The sequence below is a fragment of the Pseudomyrmex gracilis genome, unplaced genomic scaffold (genome assembly GCF_002006095.1).
Source record: "Pseudomyrmex gracilis isolate BER0280 unplaced genomic scaffold, ASM200609v1 scaffold_84, whole genome shotgun sequence".
Classification (NCBI taxonomy): domain Eukaryota; kingdom Metazoa; phylum Arthropoda; class Insecta; order Hymenoptera; family Formicidae; genus Pseudomyrmex; species Pseudomyrmex gracilis.
Genome location: NW_018020668.1, coordinates 25,194 through 43,219, shown reverse-complemented (window position 1 = coordinate 43,219; position 18,026 = coordinate 25,194). Strand labels below are relative to the sequence as shown.

At 35.5% G+C, this 18,026-nt stretch overlaps 4 protein-coding genes across 7 annotated transcripts; 2 read left to right on the top strand and 2 right to left on the bottom strand.

The window, feature by feature from the left end:
* Positions 1–342: 342 nt before the first annotated feature.
* On the bottom strand, positions 343–1,782 carry LOC109855248 (zinc finger CCHC domain-containing protein 10-like). Its single transcript, XM_020429271.1, has 3 exons — positions 1,592–1,782; positions 1,264–1,413; positions 343–715 (listed from the first exon to the last, which is right to left on the bottom strand). The coding sequence occupies exons 1-3, from the start codon at positions 1,627–1,629 to the stop codon at positions 520–522; spliced, it is 384 nt and encodes a 127-aa protein (XP_020284860.1). The 5' UTR covers positions 1,630–1,782; the 3' UTR covers positions 343–519.
* On the top strand, positions 1,342–3,961 carry LOC109855247. Of its 4 annotated transcripts, none has more exons than XM_020429268.1 (7): positions 1,342–1,433; positions 1,810–1,910; positions 2,017–2,222; positions 2,423–2,576; positions 2,672–2,852; positions 3,008–3,126; positions 3,205–3,961. In XM_020429268.1, exons 1-7 carry the CDS (start codon positions 1,423–1,425, stop codon positions 3,549–3,551), a joined length of 1,119 nt encoding a protein of 372 aa, XP_020284857.1. In that variant the 5' UTR covers positions 1,342–1,422; the 3' UTR covers positions 3,552–3,961. The 4 variants fall into 4 exon arrangements, with proteins under 4 accessions (XP_020284857.1, XP_020284856.1, XP_020284855.1 ...); XM_020429267.1 differs by having other exon boundaries at positions 3,008–3,407; positions 3,515–3,961; XM_020429266.1 differs by having other exon boundaries at positions 3,008–3,961.
* Positions 3,962–9,884: 5,923 nt separating this feature from the next.
* LOC109855232 (leucine-rich repeat protein soc-2 homolog) lies at positions 9,885–12,248 on the bottom strand. The gene has a single exon (XM_020429242.1). It carries the CDS (start codon positions 11,993–11,995, stop codon positions 10,265–10,267), a length of 1,731 nt encoding a protein of 576 aa, XP_020284831.1. The 5' UTR covers positions 11,996–12,248; the 3' UTR covers positions 9,885–10,264.
* A 1,089-nt stretch (positions 12,249–13,337) lies between these two features.
* LOC109855251 (akirin-2) lies at positions 13,338–17,908 on the top strand. Its single transcript, XM_020429276.1, has 5 exons — positions 13,338–14,030; positions 14,828–15,015; positions 15,164–15,326; positions 15,414–15,470; positions 15,586–17,908. Exons 1-4 carry the CDS (start codon positions 13,841–13,843, stop codon positions 15,422–15,424), a joined length of 552 nt encoding a protein of 183 aa, XP_020284865.1. The 5' UTR covers positions 13,338–13,840; the 3' UTR covers positions 15,425–15,470; positions 15,586–17,908.
* Positions 17,909–18,026: the final 118 nt, after the last annotated feature.

The following is an 18,026-nucleotide window of genomic DNA, read 5'->3' as shown; positions in this document are numbered from 1 at the left end:
TTTACACTATATGGATTTTTCTTTTCTTACATTCACATTCAATATACAAAACTGTTAGATAAATAGTGTGTGTATGTGTACTCTATGCTATTAGTGTAAAAATTTGTAAAGTTAATCTCGTAATGACAAAGAAATCTCTGCAATATAAAACATCTAATATACATCTCATAAAAATTGAACCTATGGCAGAAGAAACTATATTTTAATATAAAAAGTGTGAAGTAAAAAAATTCATTATGATAATTTTACTAAAACTTCTGTTAAGAAAACATGTTTATATATATTGAGGAGAAGTATCATAATTTTAAAAAATATACACTAATTATATATAACCATGTATTTTGCATATTTTACGAAGCACAATAAATTTTTGACACAAAATATATTTTAAATATATTGTTTTTTTTTTTTTTCTGATGCCATTCTTTTTAAAGTGGCATTATAATTATTGTTGTTTGAAAAAATAAGAAGAGTAAACATTAGAAGGCAATATTTCTCCGCATACTTTCACAATTTTTGCTATTTTTTGCGAGAAGCATAACTGCTATTGCTACTACTACTAGTACTTGTACTGCTAGAAACACTGTCGCTAGAGTCCGATTCACTATCTGACGAAGAACTGCTGCTACTGCTGCTGCTAGAATCTTCGCTGCTTGATGAGCTGGAATCACTAGAACTGCTGGATTTCTCTTTTCTCATTTTTTTTCTCACTTGCCTAAGAAACAAATTTATTTGAGCTTGTCAAGATTGTTAAAGCTTCTAATTCTAAATGTAAATGTAAAGGATGTTTTATCTTTCAAATAACAAGATTAAAACATGCTTTTGAGAAGAATTCTTTTTTTTTATTACTTTTACTTCTTATACCTTGTTGCAAAATCTAATATTTTCTCAGTTTTTCATTGCATATCTAGTTTGTTTGTTCTTTATATCTTCAAGAAAAAAAATAATATAAGATACTCTATCTAAATCTTTTTCTTTGTTTTTGATAAGTAATATTTTTATCACACTTTATCACAATGTGTCTTTGTGTCTGCTTATAAAATATTTTAAGCACTTCATAGTTAAATCTTAAGATTAGGATTATCTTAATTGTATATGTGTGTCTTTTAGATATATACAAAACATATACATGTGTGTGATTAAGGCAATCTTGTTTCTTAAGAAACAACCATGTAAATACTTAATATCTCTTAATACTCCTCAAACAAATAATCAGGTAACAAAACATCCTGTACATGCAATTGAATAATATGAATCTCATACACATTGTTATCATCTTGTTTTTCCAAAGCCTTTTTCAGCTGAGAAGTGCGAGAGGATCTGTGCAAGTACTTTCTTTTGTTTTTGCACTCGTAAGTCCAGTGTCCTATCGCCAGACACTTCTGACAACGTACCCATCCAGGCGATGGTTCACTGTTCAACATGATTAAAAAGTCAGTATTGCGACGTACCCAATATGCGTCGCGTTTTTTTTTTGCCGCGATTATTAACGAGATAAATAATAAAATTTCTCCACAATTATATCGAATATCTACGAGCGTTCGGAGGTTATACGAGAGAAAAGAACTTAAATTGAAAATGTCATACTCACGCTTTCTTCATTAACGTTTTTACGCCGTTTGTACTCATTTTAACTTGTATCCGTAAACATGTTCCGGAAAACAAATTTCAAAATTTCAGAAGACAGAACCACAATCTCGAACATATCACGTTTTCGAACTTTGTTTACATGCCACGGGGAGTTTTGTGCGCGCGCGGCGCCTCGATGCTCGGGGGGGTTTGATAGTTTTTTTTCAACAATTTCAACAGTGTTCTCAATGCACGAGGAAAAGTCATCGCGGCTTTAGGTCTTTCGTCGCAACTACGTTGGCAACAATTGACTGCTCGATTTTCAAACCAATGCGTAAAACGTGCGTTTTCTTAGATTTCAATTTTTAATTTTCGCAAGAAGTCGTTAAGAATTGTATAGCGGCGAGAATAAAAGAAATTAAAATTTTTTAATTTAAATTTATACAGTGACAATGACGGAAATGATCGGTCAACATAATTCGGAGAACATCAACGTCGAGGACGAAGCGGAACATCATTTCTCTTTAAATTCCGTTTTGCTGATGTACGGAAATAAAAGCGTGGAACTGGAAGTCACAAAAGATACAGTGAACAAGTATCAAGACAGCTTAGCGGAGGAAGAAAAGATATTAGATGCGGAAAAACAAAATCTGGTAAGATTAACGGAGCATTTGTTAATGTACAAGGAAGAAACATTTATTATCGCCACCTCAGAGCGATTCTTTAAAACGAATGCGCTTCCGATTGGAAAGGAGAATTTGCGCGCGAAGCGAGTTCTCACATTGAGAAGATTATTATTTAACATTTCATCAAAATAAATATTACACAAAATTATTTTGTCTTTATACTTTAGGAAGAATTAAATCATCAAGTGTGGTCGCTGGAAGACTCAATTTGCGATCAAGTATGGCAATTTTCGCGCGAGCACAACTTCTCCGTTATTTTCAAACGACATCCTTTTGTTATAGAAAGTGATTGTGTAAAACAAAAGAACACAAATAACGAAGGTGAAAAATGCATATATAAACAACAACATACACGGTGCGTAAAAAAAATTTTAATATTTAAAAACGTTAACTTTTTGTTTCGCAACAACTAAAAGATAATTCAGATGTGGAAAGGAGCTCAGAACTGATTGATCTGATAAACGAAATCGATAATCTCAAAGCAGAAATATGTAGTCTTAACTCCAAGAACAGCGTTGTTAAACAAACAATAGAAAACGCTTTGACAAAACTTGGCGAGTTACAAGACGTTTCGGATAACGTTACGGAATTACTGAGGTGTGTCGTCGGATATATATATATATATATATGTATATGTAACAATATTTTTTTATATACAATAGTTACGCAGTTTTTACACCCGTACAAAAACAATTAATTAACGTTCTGAACTGGTTGCGGTGACATAATGAAAACTTGTTCTAATTTTTTAGATTGATACGTCCTTTAGAATCGTCGTGCAAACTTGCCATTTCAGTGCCGCTCTACAACGAAACAATTCACACTGATAAAAATAAAGTCAGACGACGTAAAAGTAACGTGGTGCGCGAAGGTACACGCGATTGTTTTAAATTTTTGGTAAATTGTATAAGCACCTCCACTATCTCTCTAATTACTTTCGACCGTTTAGATGCGAAGAACAAAAAACCACGCAACAATCGTCAATTGCCAACGACCAGAACCAAATCATGCTTGAAAAACAACAAATCAAACTTCACGCCTAACGAGGAATTAATTACGACTCCTAAGAATTATCCTCAATTATCGCTTGAAAAAAGCGTCATATACACCGAGAGAACTGCGATCACAAATGTGTCCGAAGTATCTGCGGAAGTACGAATTTTTATTTTCTTTCTATTGACTGTTGTCTTTATGTTTCCGCTTTACCTTGACGCTAATGAGACATGTAGACGCATATATTTTTTAAATCTTAATTACAGTACACGAGTGACGAGAAATCCAAAACTTTTACTCTGAAAAAACGCAGTGAGATTTCCATCAGACTCGAGCAGCACAAGTATAAAGACTGTTACAATTAATTGTGTCATAAAAACGTATCCAAAGAAACGATATAAAAAACTGGGTTTATCTCTTTTTAAGTTCACTAAAAAAAACTACTGAAATAAATCACAATTGTTCTTAATATTTGAAAACGAACACTTCATTGATCATTCTAAAGAGCGAACGATTTAGAGCGTACGAAGATGTTGCCGAAAAAAATTGGAAAATAATATTTTATAATATATATTTATGTATTTTTTTTTAGAAATATTTATACAGAGAGTGTTTCGTAAATGTAAATGTACATTGTGAATTACATTTAATATTACATAATCTTGGAATTATACATACACATAACACAATATCATGTGCGTATGTAATACGCAATAAACTATTCAACAAATGTTTATATTTTATATACATATATATCTGTGTGTACATAGATATATACATATATATATATATATATATAAATATATAAATCTCGGAATAGCATATTGTTTTTTGTAATTGTCCCATAAATTTATCGCTGTAAATGGATTAATATTCATCTATCAATTTATATAGTTTCCTTGTTTTTTTTTCTCTTTAAACTGTTGAACAGAGAGAGTTTTATCACAATGAATCGTATATTATATCACCAATGTGTCTCTAGCGTGCATATGGCATGCAAATAGCATGCTTATTCTTGATGAGTTTTTTTCCATTACATGAAGACTTTCGTTGCAATATCTAGAAGCTAATTTGCTAAACGGTCGCCACGTTGCGTTTAAAATAATACCGTAAAAATGTTAATTCTTAATTAACAAAAAATATCGTTTACAATACGTATACCACTTTATTCGCACATTTGTATTCTTTTTTTCTTCGTCTGTTTTGTCCGAAAAGTTTTCGCTCTTCAACCACACGTCTATCCAAACTTCTAAAAGCTTCTAAAATCTACGCGCGTATTTTCTTTTAAAATTAATTTGTTATATTTTTACTCTATATATCGATATCTTGCACAGAAAAAACGAAACTAACAACTCTTAAAATGAAATAGCTAAACGGCATATAAAATATGTTAAAAGCGCTGTATATACAAATAAATGTGTCTAAAATTATTGTATTATTGTTCTAAAATTCAAAAGGTTTTTTACAAAACTTAACGCGCGCACTATGTGTTTGCGTATACGTACATGTGCAAGTACTTCACATAACAGTCGCATTAAACTAAATTAAGATAGTGGGTATCTTAAAAAAAAAAAAAAAACTTAATTGTTTTTACAACAACCTAGTTACGTCTTTGGCAAGACGTGTACTAAATTATACGTGTGTTTCGCTATTACTATAAAATATTAAATAGAAGCTTACACAAATATGGCGACCGTTACATTGCCACCTTTATCCTATATAATACAATGAAAGAAATTTTGACTCTCTTTCGGACTTAAAATATTTAACATTAATCAGGAAGAACCTCTTTGCAACGTTCTTCGTCTCACCGATATCTAAATCTTACTATAGTTAATTTTTAACAATATCCTCCTCGCAACGTATTTATCATCGTGACGGATTGGAAGGTAAAATTGTCATTGCGAAACGGAGCAAAAACGAGAAAGAAAAATCCCTTAATTAGCGCTTAATAATTATTCTCAATTTGAAGATACAGTCTAATGGAGGGAACCTGTAAATTAAATTCGCTTTACACGCAAATACGGCGATCACACAAAACACGCACTGGACCTATCATTCTTCAGCGATAAAGCTTCTTACAGACTTAAAAAACAGAGAAAGAGCCGAGAGAAAAAGAGAAAGAAAGAAAGAAAGAAAGAAAGAGAGAGAGGGAGGGAGGGAGGGAGAGAGAGAAAGGAAGAGAGAAAGAGATAAACTTTTATGGAAATATGCGAGTGTACTCTGCTCTCTCAGTGAGTGAAACATAGATACGTATTATCGTAGATACACAAATAGATAGACGTAAAGTATATAGAAAGCCTCATATAGAAGCAACAATTCTTACAACAGATTACACATTAAACTTTAACATAGAGGAATACTTGTGACATGATTTAACGGAGAGAATTTGCTAAGTTCCATTTTTTAATCATCAACAAATTCGCGAGTGTTTCGTACTTTACTCGCGCACGGAGTAACAAACAGATACTACAGATAATATACAAATTAGAGATTGTGTATATATGCGATTATAATAAATTGCAAAACGTTAAAGAGGTAACGATAGAATTATCAAATTATCAACATTAACATCAAATTACTTTGTTAACATTCGAAGAGCGACGAAAAATTCGAAATGATATCTAAACAATCGCGCGAAAATCTAATCGTATCGTGCGCTTTCAACTAATCGAAGGAAATATAGCTACAACTAACTTGTATAATGGAAAATAGAAGTTTTTAATATCCGTGACAAGCGGAGCGGAAAAAGGAAAAACCGTCGGAACGATTGATAATCGATGTTTGGGGACAATTACAGCACTTGAATAAGAGCTTTTTTTTTTTCACACAGCCACAGTATAGTTGCAATTTTACAACATTTCAACAAGATACGCCTATATATATATACACACACACATATATATATATATATATGTATATACATATATCGTCTGTCGATTCTCTCTCGGTAGAAATTACTCCGACAATAAAAAATTACTCGGACAAGGGACAGACGTTTCCTCCTTCTCGCAAAACTAATAATCCCGACTATTAAATATACAGAGATTTTTTTTTTACAATACCAATAGATGATTAATTACAACACATTGATAATTGATGTCGGCTACTAAACAATCTAACATTTTTTGCAAACATGTTTAACGTAGAACAACACATATCGTACGTAGAAGCCAAGAAAGCACTTTTTTTTTTTTTTTTTTGCACTAATCGTTCTTGACACAACAAACATATTTTTGCGCACATTACAACAGAGAGATCACGATGTAATTATTGATTTACGTTTTGAACACACGTTCGGAAGTGATTATCACGACTTAATACGTACTCAGAAATTATTATCCCGGCGTCTCTCTCGACACTACACATGTTTACATACTTAATTTAATTATTTTGTTATTTATAAACAATATGATTTTTTATATAATTTATTCTATGTATGTATATATCATTTGTAATCAATAGGTCACGTTTGATGTTGTACGTGCAATTAAAATGATCCGACATTTAAAAGTAAGCTAAAAAAAACAAAAAAAACAAAAAACGTTGAAAACGATGTGATGGGAACAAATTAGCTAATTGCGAAGTATGATCTAACACGGTACAGAAGACTGCTCTTATAGATCAACATGTACGCGAAGAGATATACAATCTAACAACATGTACACATTAAGTAAAAAAAGAAACTATTTAGAATAAGGAAATTGTAAATGTAAACCACAAAGATCCTAAGAGAACTTAAGATTATTATACGTCTATAGGCACAACGTTAAATAACAAATCTGGTTTTTTTTTTTTTTTTTTTCTGTCGCGGTATAGATGTAACAATACTTATCTATTAATTAATAATATATAAGGCGATTATATATAAATATCCATACAGATATACGTATGTATGATATATAATACATATAGTTTCACAATTGGCACGATTGTTTTGTGCCCCTGATAGCAAAATCTGTCGAAAACAGGCAATTTTTGTCGTCAAAAAGGTAGCAATTACATGCCAAAGTGCGCATTGCTATCGATATGCCGGCATAATTTTTTTTTCTTTTTTCTTTTTTTTTTTTTTTTACTTTGCTTATTGGGGCAGAATCGAGAGAACAACAACATTGATATGAAAGATAGAAAGAGAGAGAAGAGAAAGAAAGAGAAAGAGAGAGAGAGAGAGAAAGAGAGAGAAAGATGAGATATAGAGAAATTTATGGAACTTAGCAAAATATAATGTCAAGAAAATGCTCAATGTATCGTGTCCTCTGTTACTTCTTCGTTTTTCTTATGCTTACATTTGGCTCTTTAATCTAGTGAAAACGCATTCTGAAACAGTGGTTTAATTGCTTTTTTTTTTTTTTTTTTTTTTTTTTTTATCGTCGCACGAAATATTGATCGTTACGTAAATCAAAATAACAAGATCGGCATCGTGTTCTTTTCTCTTTGTTTTACAATTAAAAAAAAATATATCTTCCCGTTGTCGTTTCAATTTTCTTTAGTCAACTCCTTCACAAGTTCAATCGCGTTTTAAACATTTCTCTGTAAACGTGACATTTTACGCTCGATTAGTTTTCTCTCTTTCAAGTAATATATATATATATATTTTTTTTTTCACGGCTATATTCATTTAATTTAAATAAAAATACACAATTAATTGTGCCGTTTCAATTTACTTGCGCGATAATTAATTGCACATAAAATTTGCTCGCGCGTGTGAAATTCGTAATGTAAAATCGCGAATCTCGTTAAAATTACATAAAATTGTCACAATATCACGCTATTGTGTCGGCTATTGCAAATTATATGATAAAAAAAATAAACCAATGTTTTTGTTTTTTTTGTAACATGATATAACGTGCACCGTATAAGTTTTTTTTTTGTATATACACATAAATGCATACGTATATATAGAATAGTACGTATGTATAATTATTTTGTTACTCTTTCTTCGTAATATAATTCTTACTTTCACAAGCGTATTACTGTATATTCTTGACTTTTACAGCAGCTTAAAATTTATTGACGTAAATAAAATTTGCTAACGCTTTAGTCGCTTTCTCGCGACTTCGATACAAACTGCTGAATTATATAGAGAACTATAGTATTATGTTTCTGCAGAGTGACGTCCTGTAGATCTTAGATCAACAGTGTATTTTGTACCTTATAAAGTGACACACACATTAACAAACAAATGAGAAAAAATATACTATATGTATATATATTTATATGTGTGTAACACCAGAACGTATGTGTGTGTGTGTGTGTGTGTACGGGAACTTTTTGTGTGTACATGTTTATTCACTTTTTTTGTGTGTGCACGCATATATTTACAACTTCTCAATTTTCAATAGTTTATTAAAATATCTTCTTTTTCTTTTCACTTATATACGAAGTAACGCGTTCATCGTTTTTGTTTCTTTTTTTTTAAATACATTACTGAATGCCATTGATGCCGATTCTTAACAATTTCTTTTGTCTCGCTTTTTTTTTTTTTTAGAATACAAATTTTCTCTCGCACTTATTTGTACTTATATATAGTAGAAAGATAGAATGTTTTACGCAGTATAATTTTCCTTGGTAATACTTGCACGACAATGTATCTCGCGTATAAAAAGCTTTATACTCTTTAATTACACAACTTAACAATTTCGAAAGAGAAAGACATTTGATCGATAAATTTTGCCAATACAAATATAGAATATATCGTGATTTAATTAATCAGCTCTAAAAATTAATAATTGCAATAATACAATACAATATATTGCAAATATATTTCGTGTATAATTTTAATCATTGTAGATTCTGTAAAACAAAAATCTACAAAACGAGTTTTCCTTCACACTGTATAAAATGTCGCATCTTGTGATATATATATATATATATAAATTTCTTTGTGACAACAAAATAAGATAATTGTCCCAGTAACAAATCATGTTTTAGTACTGTTTCACTTTTAATTTTTTTCCAACTGATTGTGAAAAACCATGCGTTGTTAAGCCACGGATTTAAACCAGAGAAAAAATATATATTTCAGAGGTTTGACAATAAATTTCTATCGCAACACAATAACAATTGAAAACGAAATTAACTTACTATACTGAAACATGACTCTTACTGACATTGCATTGAATCTCTCAGCACAAAATTTTTATATTAAAAAATAATCGACGATCTCTTATCGACGTTTTCGTCTCGACGTCGAACTCGATTCACACATCAACGGAATCCCCCGATATCGAATATTTTGACGAACGATATTTTATTGTATCGATCAAAATATTGCCGATTTGAAAGTTCGAAGTCGGTAGAACATTATCGATGAAATCTCTTCGACCATTTCGCCCCCTTTTTGATTCCTTAAAATAAAATACATAAATATAAATGTAAAACTAAGAGTAAAAATACAAATAAAAATTTATTTGCTCGTTCAAATATACATTTCGTATATCGTCTTTCCTAACTTTAGACGTTAAGTTGTCATTTGCTGTGTGTGTGTGTGTATGTGTGTGTGATATATCTAAGATATTTTTTTTCTTTATTCATTTGTTTCAAAATTGCACAAGGCTTCCTATTCTCCTGTGTGTTTGCAAGAAAAATATACTCAATTCAGCACCAATTTTACATTACGCACATTTTTCTATTCCTTTCTTTTTTTTTTTTTTACACCTTTATCCCCTGTTAGAAAAAATATCATTCTCACGCTGCTGAAAACAAGGCTATCTAATTCGTCTTATACATTATTATATCTCGGTATCTCTATATATATATATATATATATATATACATATATATATATATGCTTTCTTAAAAGTGAGATCATTAAAGTGAGAATTTCAGGTTGATAGAGGATTCTCTATCATAGATATATCATCTTCTCATTATTATGCGAATTGCTTCCTCATGATGTTTCTTCCTCTTGTTGATTAAGAATCGACATCCAGCAGCAGGTTTTTCTTGTTCATCAGCGCGCGCGAAAACAAGGGACAAGTCTTTTTTTTTTTTGTTTTTTTTTTTAATTAAATATGTTACATAGATCGATAAGGTCCCTGCATTTTCAGAAACTGGATTACTATTGACGGCCCGCTAGCCACTATCTCTGGCGGGATCTGCGACAATGGACAGTTCTCAATTGACATAATACTGAGATTCGTGCACAAAGCAAGCTCGAACGGCAGGTTGTGCAGATTCGGGTTGTCGTTGATGTACAGCGACTCCAGGTTCTCCAGGGTGCCGATCTCCTCTGGCAGATAGCTGAGATTGTTCTCACCTACGCTAAGATACGTGAGGTTCGTCAAGTGTCCGATCGCGCGCGGCAGCGACGTGATATGATTCGACTGCAAGATCAGCTTTTGCAGGTCGCGGAGAAAGCCGATCTCGTTTGGCAACGAGTCGATGTGGTTTTCCTCAAGATCCAGCACCCGTAATTTACGCAAATTCGCTATAGTGGCCGGAATACGTTTCAGGAGATTGTTGGATAGTATCAGCGTCTCGAGACTGTGCAGGCAACTTATGTCTTCTGGAATTTTCGTCAGCAAATTCGTCCCGAGATTCAGCTCGACCATATTGACCCATGTGCCAATGTCCAGTGGCAGTGCTGTCAGCTGATTCTCTTTCATGTTCAGCTTTGTGAGGTTCTTGGCACGTGAGAAGATAGCGTACGGTATTTTGTCGATCTGATTGTGTTCCATGTTAATCGAGCAAACGTTTGTAAACTGAGACGGTCCGCCCGACGGATACGAAGTAAAACAGTTTCTAGACAGCGTGATCGTTCGCAGATTCGACAAACTGCATAACAAGCCATCCGGAAGATGCGACACCTGATTGCCCTCCACGCTGAATTCTTCCATCGATTTACAGTTTGCCAAAGATTGCGGAATACTTGTGAGTCTGTTGTATCGAAGACCCAGTCTCGACAGTGACACTAAATTGCCTATGGTCTCCGGTATGTCCAAGAGTTCATTGTGTTGCAAATCCAGCGTAGACAACTGTATGCACTTGCCGATCTCCTGAGGCAGATGCTCCAGATGATTGTGCGAAACGTCAAAGGTGATAAGATTCACAAGTTCACCTACTCCAGGAGGCAGTTCTTTGATCTTATTCTCACGTAAGCTCAGCATGGTCAGATTTCTCAGATATCTTATATTGTCACTGACAAACTTAACTCTATTGAAGCGCAGGAACAGCGTGGTCAGTGAAGTAAGCTTGTAAACCACATCTGGTATCTCGTTCAATTTGTTATGTCTCAAATCCAGGACTCGTAATGCTTTCAGGTTTTCTAAAGTGTTGGGCAAATTAGTTATCCAATTCTCACTCAATGCTAATGTTTCCAGATTTGATAGGCATCCAATCTCAGGCGGTAGCGTAACCAATTTGTTGCCGTACAGATACAACTCCTTCAAATGAGTCAATTCCCTCACCGAACTCGGTAAGTTCGTGATGCTGGACTTGCTTAGATCCAGTCGCCTGACACACAGATCCCTGCAACGTATAAACTCCTTGGCGACGTCCAGATCCGCCTGAATCGGTTTGCTCTTCTTCATGGTCGGTTTCGGCTTGTTCGATTCCGGATGTTTGACCATGACGGTCTTCTTGATGTCGCCCTGGCCGCTATTACCGCCGCCGAAGGACGTGGACAGCAGCTTTTTCTCCTTACCGCTCGTTCCTGGCTCCTCCATTTCTTCAGGCATGTCGCCGGCCGTGCAGGTGGTCAGCCCGCAACCTTCTAGATATTCTGGTATATCCTGCTCCGTCGTCATGTAGACGCTCGGCAGGCCGTCGTCTTCGAAACTCGATGCGCGATCGCGCTTCGGGTTCGACAGACACACCAATATATTACCCACGCCCGTTGCACGATTTGTCCATTACCTGAAAGCAGCCCACGTCTCTCACCTCGCGTCGCGGCGACGATATGATGTACTACCAGAGACGTATCTCCCGTGCGAGAAGGAGACAGAGGCGAGGTTCGCACGCAAGCACGCATGCACGCAATGCACGCACGCACGCACGCACGCACACACACACGCGCGCGCGCGCGCACACACACACACACACACACACACACGAACCCAAACGTCCTCGTCCTGGCTCCTGGCCGTCGCTATTGCCGGAATGAACGAGATCTCTCGTGTCGAAAATGACTGCGCCACTTTGCTCTTTTACTGCGGCATAACGTATTGTGCCTCTCGCACTTGATCCGTGTATCAACGCTCGAGTATTGACGTTATCGATGTAGAACTGTCTCTGCGTGCGTCGCGGTGCGCTCGGACTCGCGCGTACCGCGCAAACGCGAACGCTGGCTGGCGATGATACGAAACGCGCTGGGATGCGCCGCGTGCACTCTCGTATCGTGGAACACCGCGCATTCCTCTCCTGTCACGGTGTGTATCGATAAAATCACTGATTATTAACTCTCGGATACAATTATATTTATGCGTGCGCGCATATTCGAGTTATAAAAAAAAAAAAAAAAAACAACTTTGAAAGCGAAATGAAAATCGAAACCTGTGTCACGCGTGAAATTTCCAATTCAAATCAAGACGGCAACAATTTGTTTGCAAGATACGTTGAGACAATCACGCATAGACGTCAAAATAAATTTAGATAACACACGACGCTCCAACATTTTCTGTCTGTCTCTCTCTCTCTCTCCCCCTCCCCTCCCATCTGCAGCGCAATCTGACGTCCACGTTCAAGGAATTTGCATTCTAAGGACGTACACACATACATATATATATATATATACATATATATAGTTATCTCTCTCCTTTTCTCTAGCCAGACGTATACGTACATGAAATACACATGTACGAGACAGTACACGCTCGTTACATTAAGCGCGAATGGAATGCCTGATCTATTTGTTGTAATTACACCTTCCACGCTTGGTTAGTTCCAATCGGACACCGGGTGTGTGCGCGCATATCTTTTTTTTTTTTTTTTATCTGATTTCAATATAAAAATAAGAAAAAAAAAACAAAAAGCGGAAAGTGCAGTTAAAACGAACAGACCCTCACGAACACACGTGCGCCACGCATCATTTTCCCCCCGAGCGAAGAACGAGAAGAAGAGAGGGATCGGGCAAATATGTGTTGGTCACAGCCGGCGGAAGGAGTTGCTCAGAGTTGCTGCGCGTAGCCAAGGCGGGCGGCCATATTGGCTCGCTAAGCGCAGCAGTGTTTGTTTTGTCGGCAGAGGCTGTGCGAGTTAGACCGCGGAGCGCTTTAAACAAAATCGTGTTCCCCATCGGTGTCGTCGGCGTTAATTGTTTGTTGTTTGTTCTCGGCGGACTTTAATTGCCGTTTAGAGCGTTTGTTGCAATTTTCAACGTGTCGCATCTCACTCGCTCTCTCAATTATCTCACCACGAGTATTCTCTTACCATCGAGTTGTATCGTCTCGCGCACCTCCCTCCGTTGCGCTTGTTCCCTTCTCCCTAGATCGGCACCGTCCGTCGGCGAGGCGAGTGCCGCTCCTCCCTTCGCCTCCCCTTCGCCTTAGCGCTGTCTCCCTCCGCACTCCGGGATCGACACGGCTCGCGGCGACTAGGTGGCAGTCGTACACGGGACGCAGTGAGATTCGGAACGACGCGCCACCAAGAGCACGATGGCGTGCGCCACACTCAAAAGGTCCTTGGAGTTCGATCCGGTGCACAGCCATGGCCGGCCCAGCAAGCGGCGTAGATGCATGCCCATGTCGTGCATGTCGTCCGGCACATCGGCGTCGTCTCCGCGTAGCAGCTCGCTGCCGCAGAACCCGTCTCCGTTCGGCGAGATCGCCAACAAATTGACGCCTGGTAATTACACCGCAGGCTACGGCCATCTTTCTCTCGGTCTCCGTCGCACCCGTCGCCTTTTTCTGAACCCCCCCCCCTCCCTCCTTGTGTTTGTGTGTCTCTCTTTCTCTTTCTCTCGCGCTTTCTCTCTTTCTCTTTTCTCGCGTACATATTCACATTTCCTTGCGTGCACGAAGAAGGAAGAAAAGAGATGGGCGTCCAGGCAGCGTCCGCGCGCGACAGGGGGAGAAAGGAGACGGGTGAAAAAGAGACGGTGAAAAGGGGCGGCTAATCTCTAGCGATTTAAAACCCGTACCCGGAGAGTTTCACGCGGGTAGGGGGCGGGGCACGCGTAAATCATATGGTAATGTTGTAACGGACACGCTTGCGATTCGGGTTTTTCTTCCTGTCTTCTCTTTGCCGTTCGGCGATTTTAAAAAGGAAGGCGTGCAACCTGGTGCACGAAAGTACATTCCGCGATGGATTCTCTGTCTTAGTTGCATGTGTCAAGATTTAAAACGATTTAGCATGACGTGCTCACTTACATTGTGAGTGTGTATAATATTTAATGAGAGACAGACACGAGATATTTAAATGTCTCTCGCTCAGATAATGTGTTTACTTGATAATATTCTAAAAAAAACGATATATATTTTTAATAACTATGTTATAATTGTTCTTACATACGTGCACAGGTTTTGGTTGTTGCAAAAAATTTAGATAGAAGACAAACATTTGAAATCCTTCCCTATTGAGAAGCTTGTGATTCATTCAGTATAAATATGCTTTAAAAGTATATTGCAATTGTCTCTATACAGAGAAGATGGCTGCCAAAGTCAGAGATGAACTCCGCAGATTACAACGGCGTAAACAATTGCAATTCCCAGCCAGTGACTCATCAGATATGGAAGGTCCTTCGAGTCCTTCTAGCCCATCTGCCTCATCTTCAACCCCATTTAGTCATAACTCTAGTGGAAAGGAAAAACCTCTTTTCACATTTAGACAGGTAATTTTGTCTTCCAAAATCTGCAAATTCACTTTTCTTTTGTTTTTTTGTTGCAACAGGTTTTTGTTCAGAATTAAATATTGATTGCTACTTATATTAACAATAAATATCGCTTTCACGGATTGCTTATAAGATTATAATTTTGTAGGTTGGCTTGATCTGCGAGCGTATGCTCAAGGAACAAGAAACACAAATTCGAGAAGAATATGATAAAATCTTACATGTAAAGCTCTCCGAGCAATATGACGCTTTCGTAAAGTTTACATACGATCAGATACAAAAGAAATTTGAAGCTTCGGCTGCACCGAGTTGTAAGTATATTTTCGAAGAACACAAAATAATGTGCACTTTATTTTTTTTTAAATGTATTTACAACTTTTTCTATTTTTAATTTTTAGATCTATCATAAGAAAAGATTTTTATTTATAAGGAGCCATTTTTGTGAAGAATACTAGGTAAGTAGGAAGAGTGCTTGCGTCTGAACTTTGAAGAAGTTTTAAGGAAGTTGTATATATGCAAAAATAAATACCAAAGTTTGTGTGTTGTGATTTGTATTTTGTCATTTTCTAGATTTCTACTGTGTGAAACAAATTTTGCTTGTGCCGAGGTCCGCAGCATCGTCCTGCTTCGGAAATTACCTCTAAAAGAATAACTGGTTTCAGCAGTCAAAGTTGTGGGTAAAACAAACATTCAAAGAATTAAAAAAAAAAAAATAAAAAATAAAAAAAAACGATAAAAAACAAAAAAAACGAAGAAGAAAAAGATATAACGATTAGCAACGTAAGTTTGTAGAGAGAAAAGAGAGAGAAGCGAAAGAGTTCGCGGTGAACGTACTACGAAAATCTACCATGTATACTTTCGAGACTAACAATATTTGTACTGTTCGACATTAGAAGTACGCTGGTATCAGGGAACTGATCCTACTTATGTACAAATGTTATTACGGTTAAAAGTATGATACATGTACACAGGTGCAAGATTAGTAGGAGGCTTGAGAAAAAACAAAAGAGAGAGTGAGAGAAAAAGAGTGAGCGAAAGAGAGAAAGAGTGAGAGAGAGAGAGAGAGCTGCGAAATTTTTCTTCTAGTTTGTCACACACAGATATATATATTTTCTTCTTAGCTCATTTCGCGGACACTATATAACATAAGGAAAATTGTTAGATTTCACAAATGTTTCAACTCAAACATTGAACCGAATGTCTAAACGAAGCTACTCCAATAAATTCTTAATATTTGTTTTTTGACTGCGACAATTTAAAATATTGCTCAAAATGTACATGGCAACCAATGCTTTCAGCGCAAATTTACAACATATTTTGCAAAATTTAAGACAGAGAAGATAATGTATGTAGGAAAAGATAAGAGTAAAAAGGATTGCCATTCTCTAACTGTTTTGCAAGGAAAAGAGAGATTTAACTTCTGATGTACGATTGCGTAAATCTAAGGAATAGCGTTACAAATTATTTGTAAAAAAGTGAGAACTTTATAGAGAGATACATTAGCTTAAACTTTTGGAGTATATTGCGAATTCGTTTTGGATTTCAATTTTTATCCACTTTTGAGAGATTTTTGTTTGGTTGTACTTTGTCGCTCTACAGCAACCTATGATTAATTGTAAAATTCTTATAAATTTATTTCTCGCCGTCGTTTTGATTTTTGTTGTTGTTTTTTTCTTCTTTTTTATAAAAAAAATTCTTTGTGAAAAAACCGATCTCATTTATTATAAATGTTAGGAGCTGTGAAAGTGTCGGGACGATATTGTAGACTATAGTAGGTATTGTACGAAACATAAGTTTGGAATAAAGATTTCATAAAATTTCGCCAGCATTTCTGTTCCCTGGTAGCAACGAATTTCTGTAGTTATAATAAAAGTGCTGAGTAATGAATATAACTATATGTACCATACTCTTTAACTGTGCCTATTATTAGATATGTTTATACATATATATATATATATCACACTATTCTTATTACTACTACGTTATAATGTATATTATTTACTGTTATCATCGTCGTAGAACTTTTTTTCTAATTCATAGCGATTCTTATTATACGTTGTAGGAGATCCTCCTCCGAGCGATAATTTTTTAGTTTTCTTTTTTTTTTATTATTATTATTGGAATAAAAAAAATTAATATCTCTTGCGACTCTCTTCACAGCTGTCAACGCGTTTTCGCGTTTTTTCTTTAGCGTGAAGATTTTTGGTTTCGAAATAAATGGGAGGAGAGAAGCATTTAGAGAAGTATCGAGGAAACTGTTTGTCATGTGTTCTCATAAGCACAATGTAAAAAAAAAAAAAAGAAAAAAAAAAGAAAAAAAAATCTCGATCTTCAATTGATCATGCCTATATGATTGTCGAGAGAAAGCGATATCTCGTATGTATTCGAAGGGGCATTCGAATTTACTACTGCCTTTTTCATATTGCGGAAAAAAAGAAAGAAAGTGTTTCTCAGTTACCACGATATTTTTGGGAGCATCGTATACCGATGGTGTTCATGCCCATACACATGTACACACGCATATACACACACACACACATACAGAAGAAGAAGAAATATGTATATAATGTTACATCGAGCAACCACACAATGTAAAGACGAAAGAAAGAAATGAATTGCGAAGAAACATAAGCGAGTTTAATTGTTAACGCGAAATGTAATAATAATAATAATAACAACAAAAATAATAATAATAATAATAATAATAATAATAATAATAATATCTACTGGAAGATCGCGATAGATATCGATATATTATTAAGAACAACCGTGAAAATAGCGATCGTTCGAAAATTTCGCGTTTTTGTTTCGACTACAAGAAATACCTCTATATTGTATTGTATAAATATCTATTATCAAAATAAAAATAAACTCTCTTAAGACTGAACGAGAAGTATATGTATATATTCTTCTTTTTTATTTCCACTTCATGTAAAAGTTTTTATTACATTTATATATGATTTTTTTATACTCACTGTTGTCGCACTATTTGCTTTGCAGTTGCGTCTCTT

Bases quoted from the DNA above. Each gene is read 5' to 3' on its own strand.
- LOC109855247 (XM_020429266.1), top strand. The intron at 2,223-2,422 runs GTAAGATTAACG...TTTATACTTTAG, and splicing joins ATGCGGAAAAACAAAATCTG to GAAGAATTAAATCATCAAGT. The intron at 2,577-2,671 runs GTGAAAAATGCA...AACAACTAAAAG, and splicing joins AAAGAACACAAATAACGAAG to ATAATTCAGATGTGGAAAGG.
- LOC109855251 (XM_020429276.1), top strand. From the start codon at position 13,841: ATGGCGTGCGCCACACTCAAAAGGTCCTTGGAGTTCGATCCGGTGCAC. The intron at 14,031-14,827 runs GTAATTACACCG...GTCTCTATACAG, and splicing joins CGCCAACAAATTGACGCCTG to AGAAGATGGCTGCCAAAGTC. The intron at 15,016-15,163 runs GTAATTTTGTCT...ATAATTTTGTAG, and splicing joins CTCTTTTCACATTTAGACAG to GTTGGCTTGATCTGCGAGCG.
- LOC109855232 (XM_020429242.1), bottom strand. From the start codon at position 11,995: ATGACGACGGAGCAGGATATACCAGAATATCTAGAAGGTTGCGGGCTG.
- LOC109855248 (XM_020429271.1), bottom strand. From the start codon at position 1,629: ATGAGTACAAACGGCGTAAAAACGTTAATGAAGAAAGC. The intron at 1,414-1,591 runs GTGAGTATGACA...CATGTTGAACAG, and splicing joins AAAACGTTAATGAAGAAAGC to TGAACCATCGCCTGGATGGG. The intron at 716-1,263 runs GTATGAGATTCA...TTTGTTTCTTAG, and splicing joins AAACAAGATGATAACAATGT to GCAAGTGAGAAAAAAAATGA.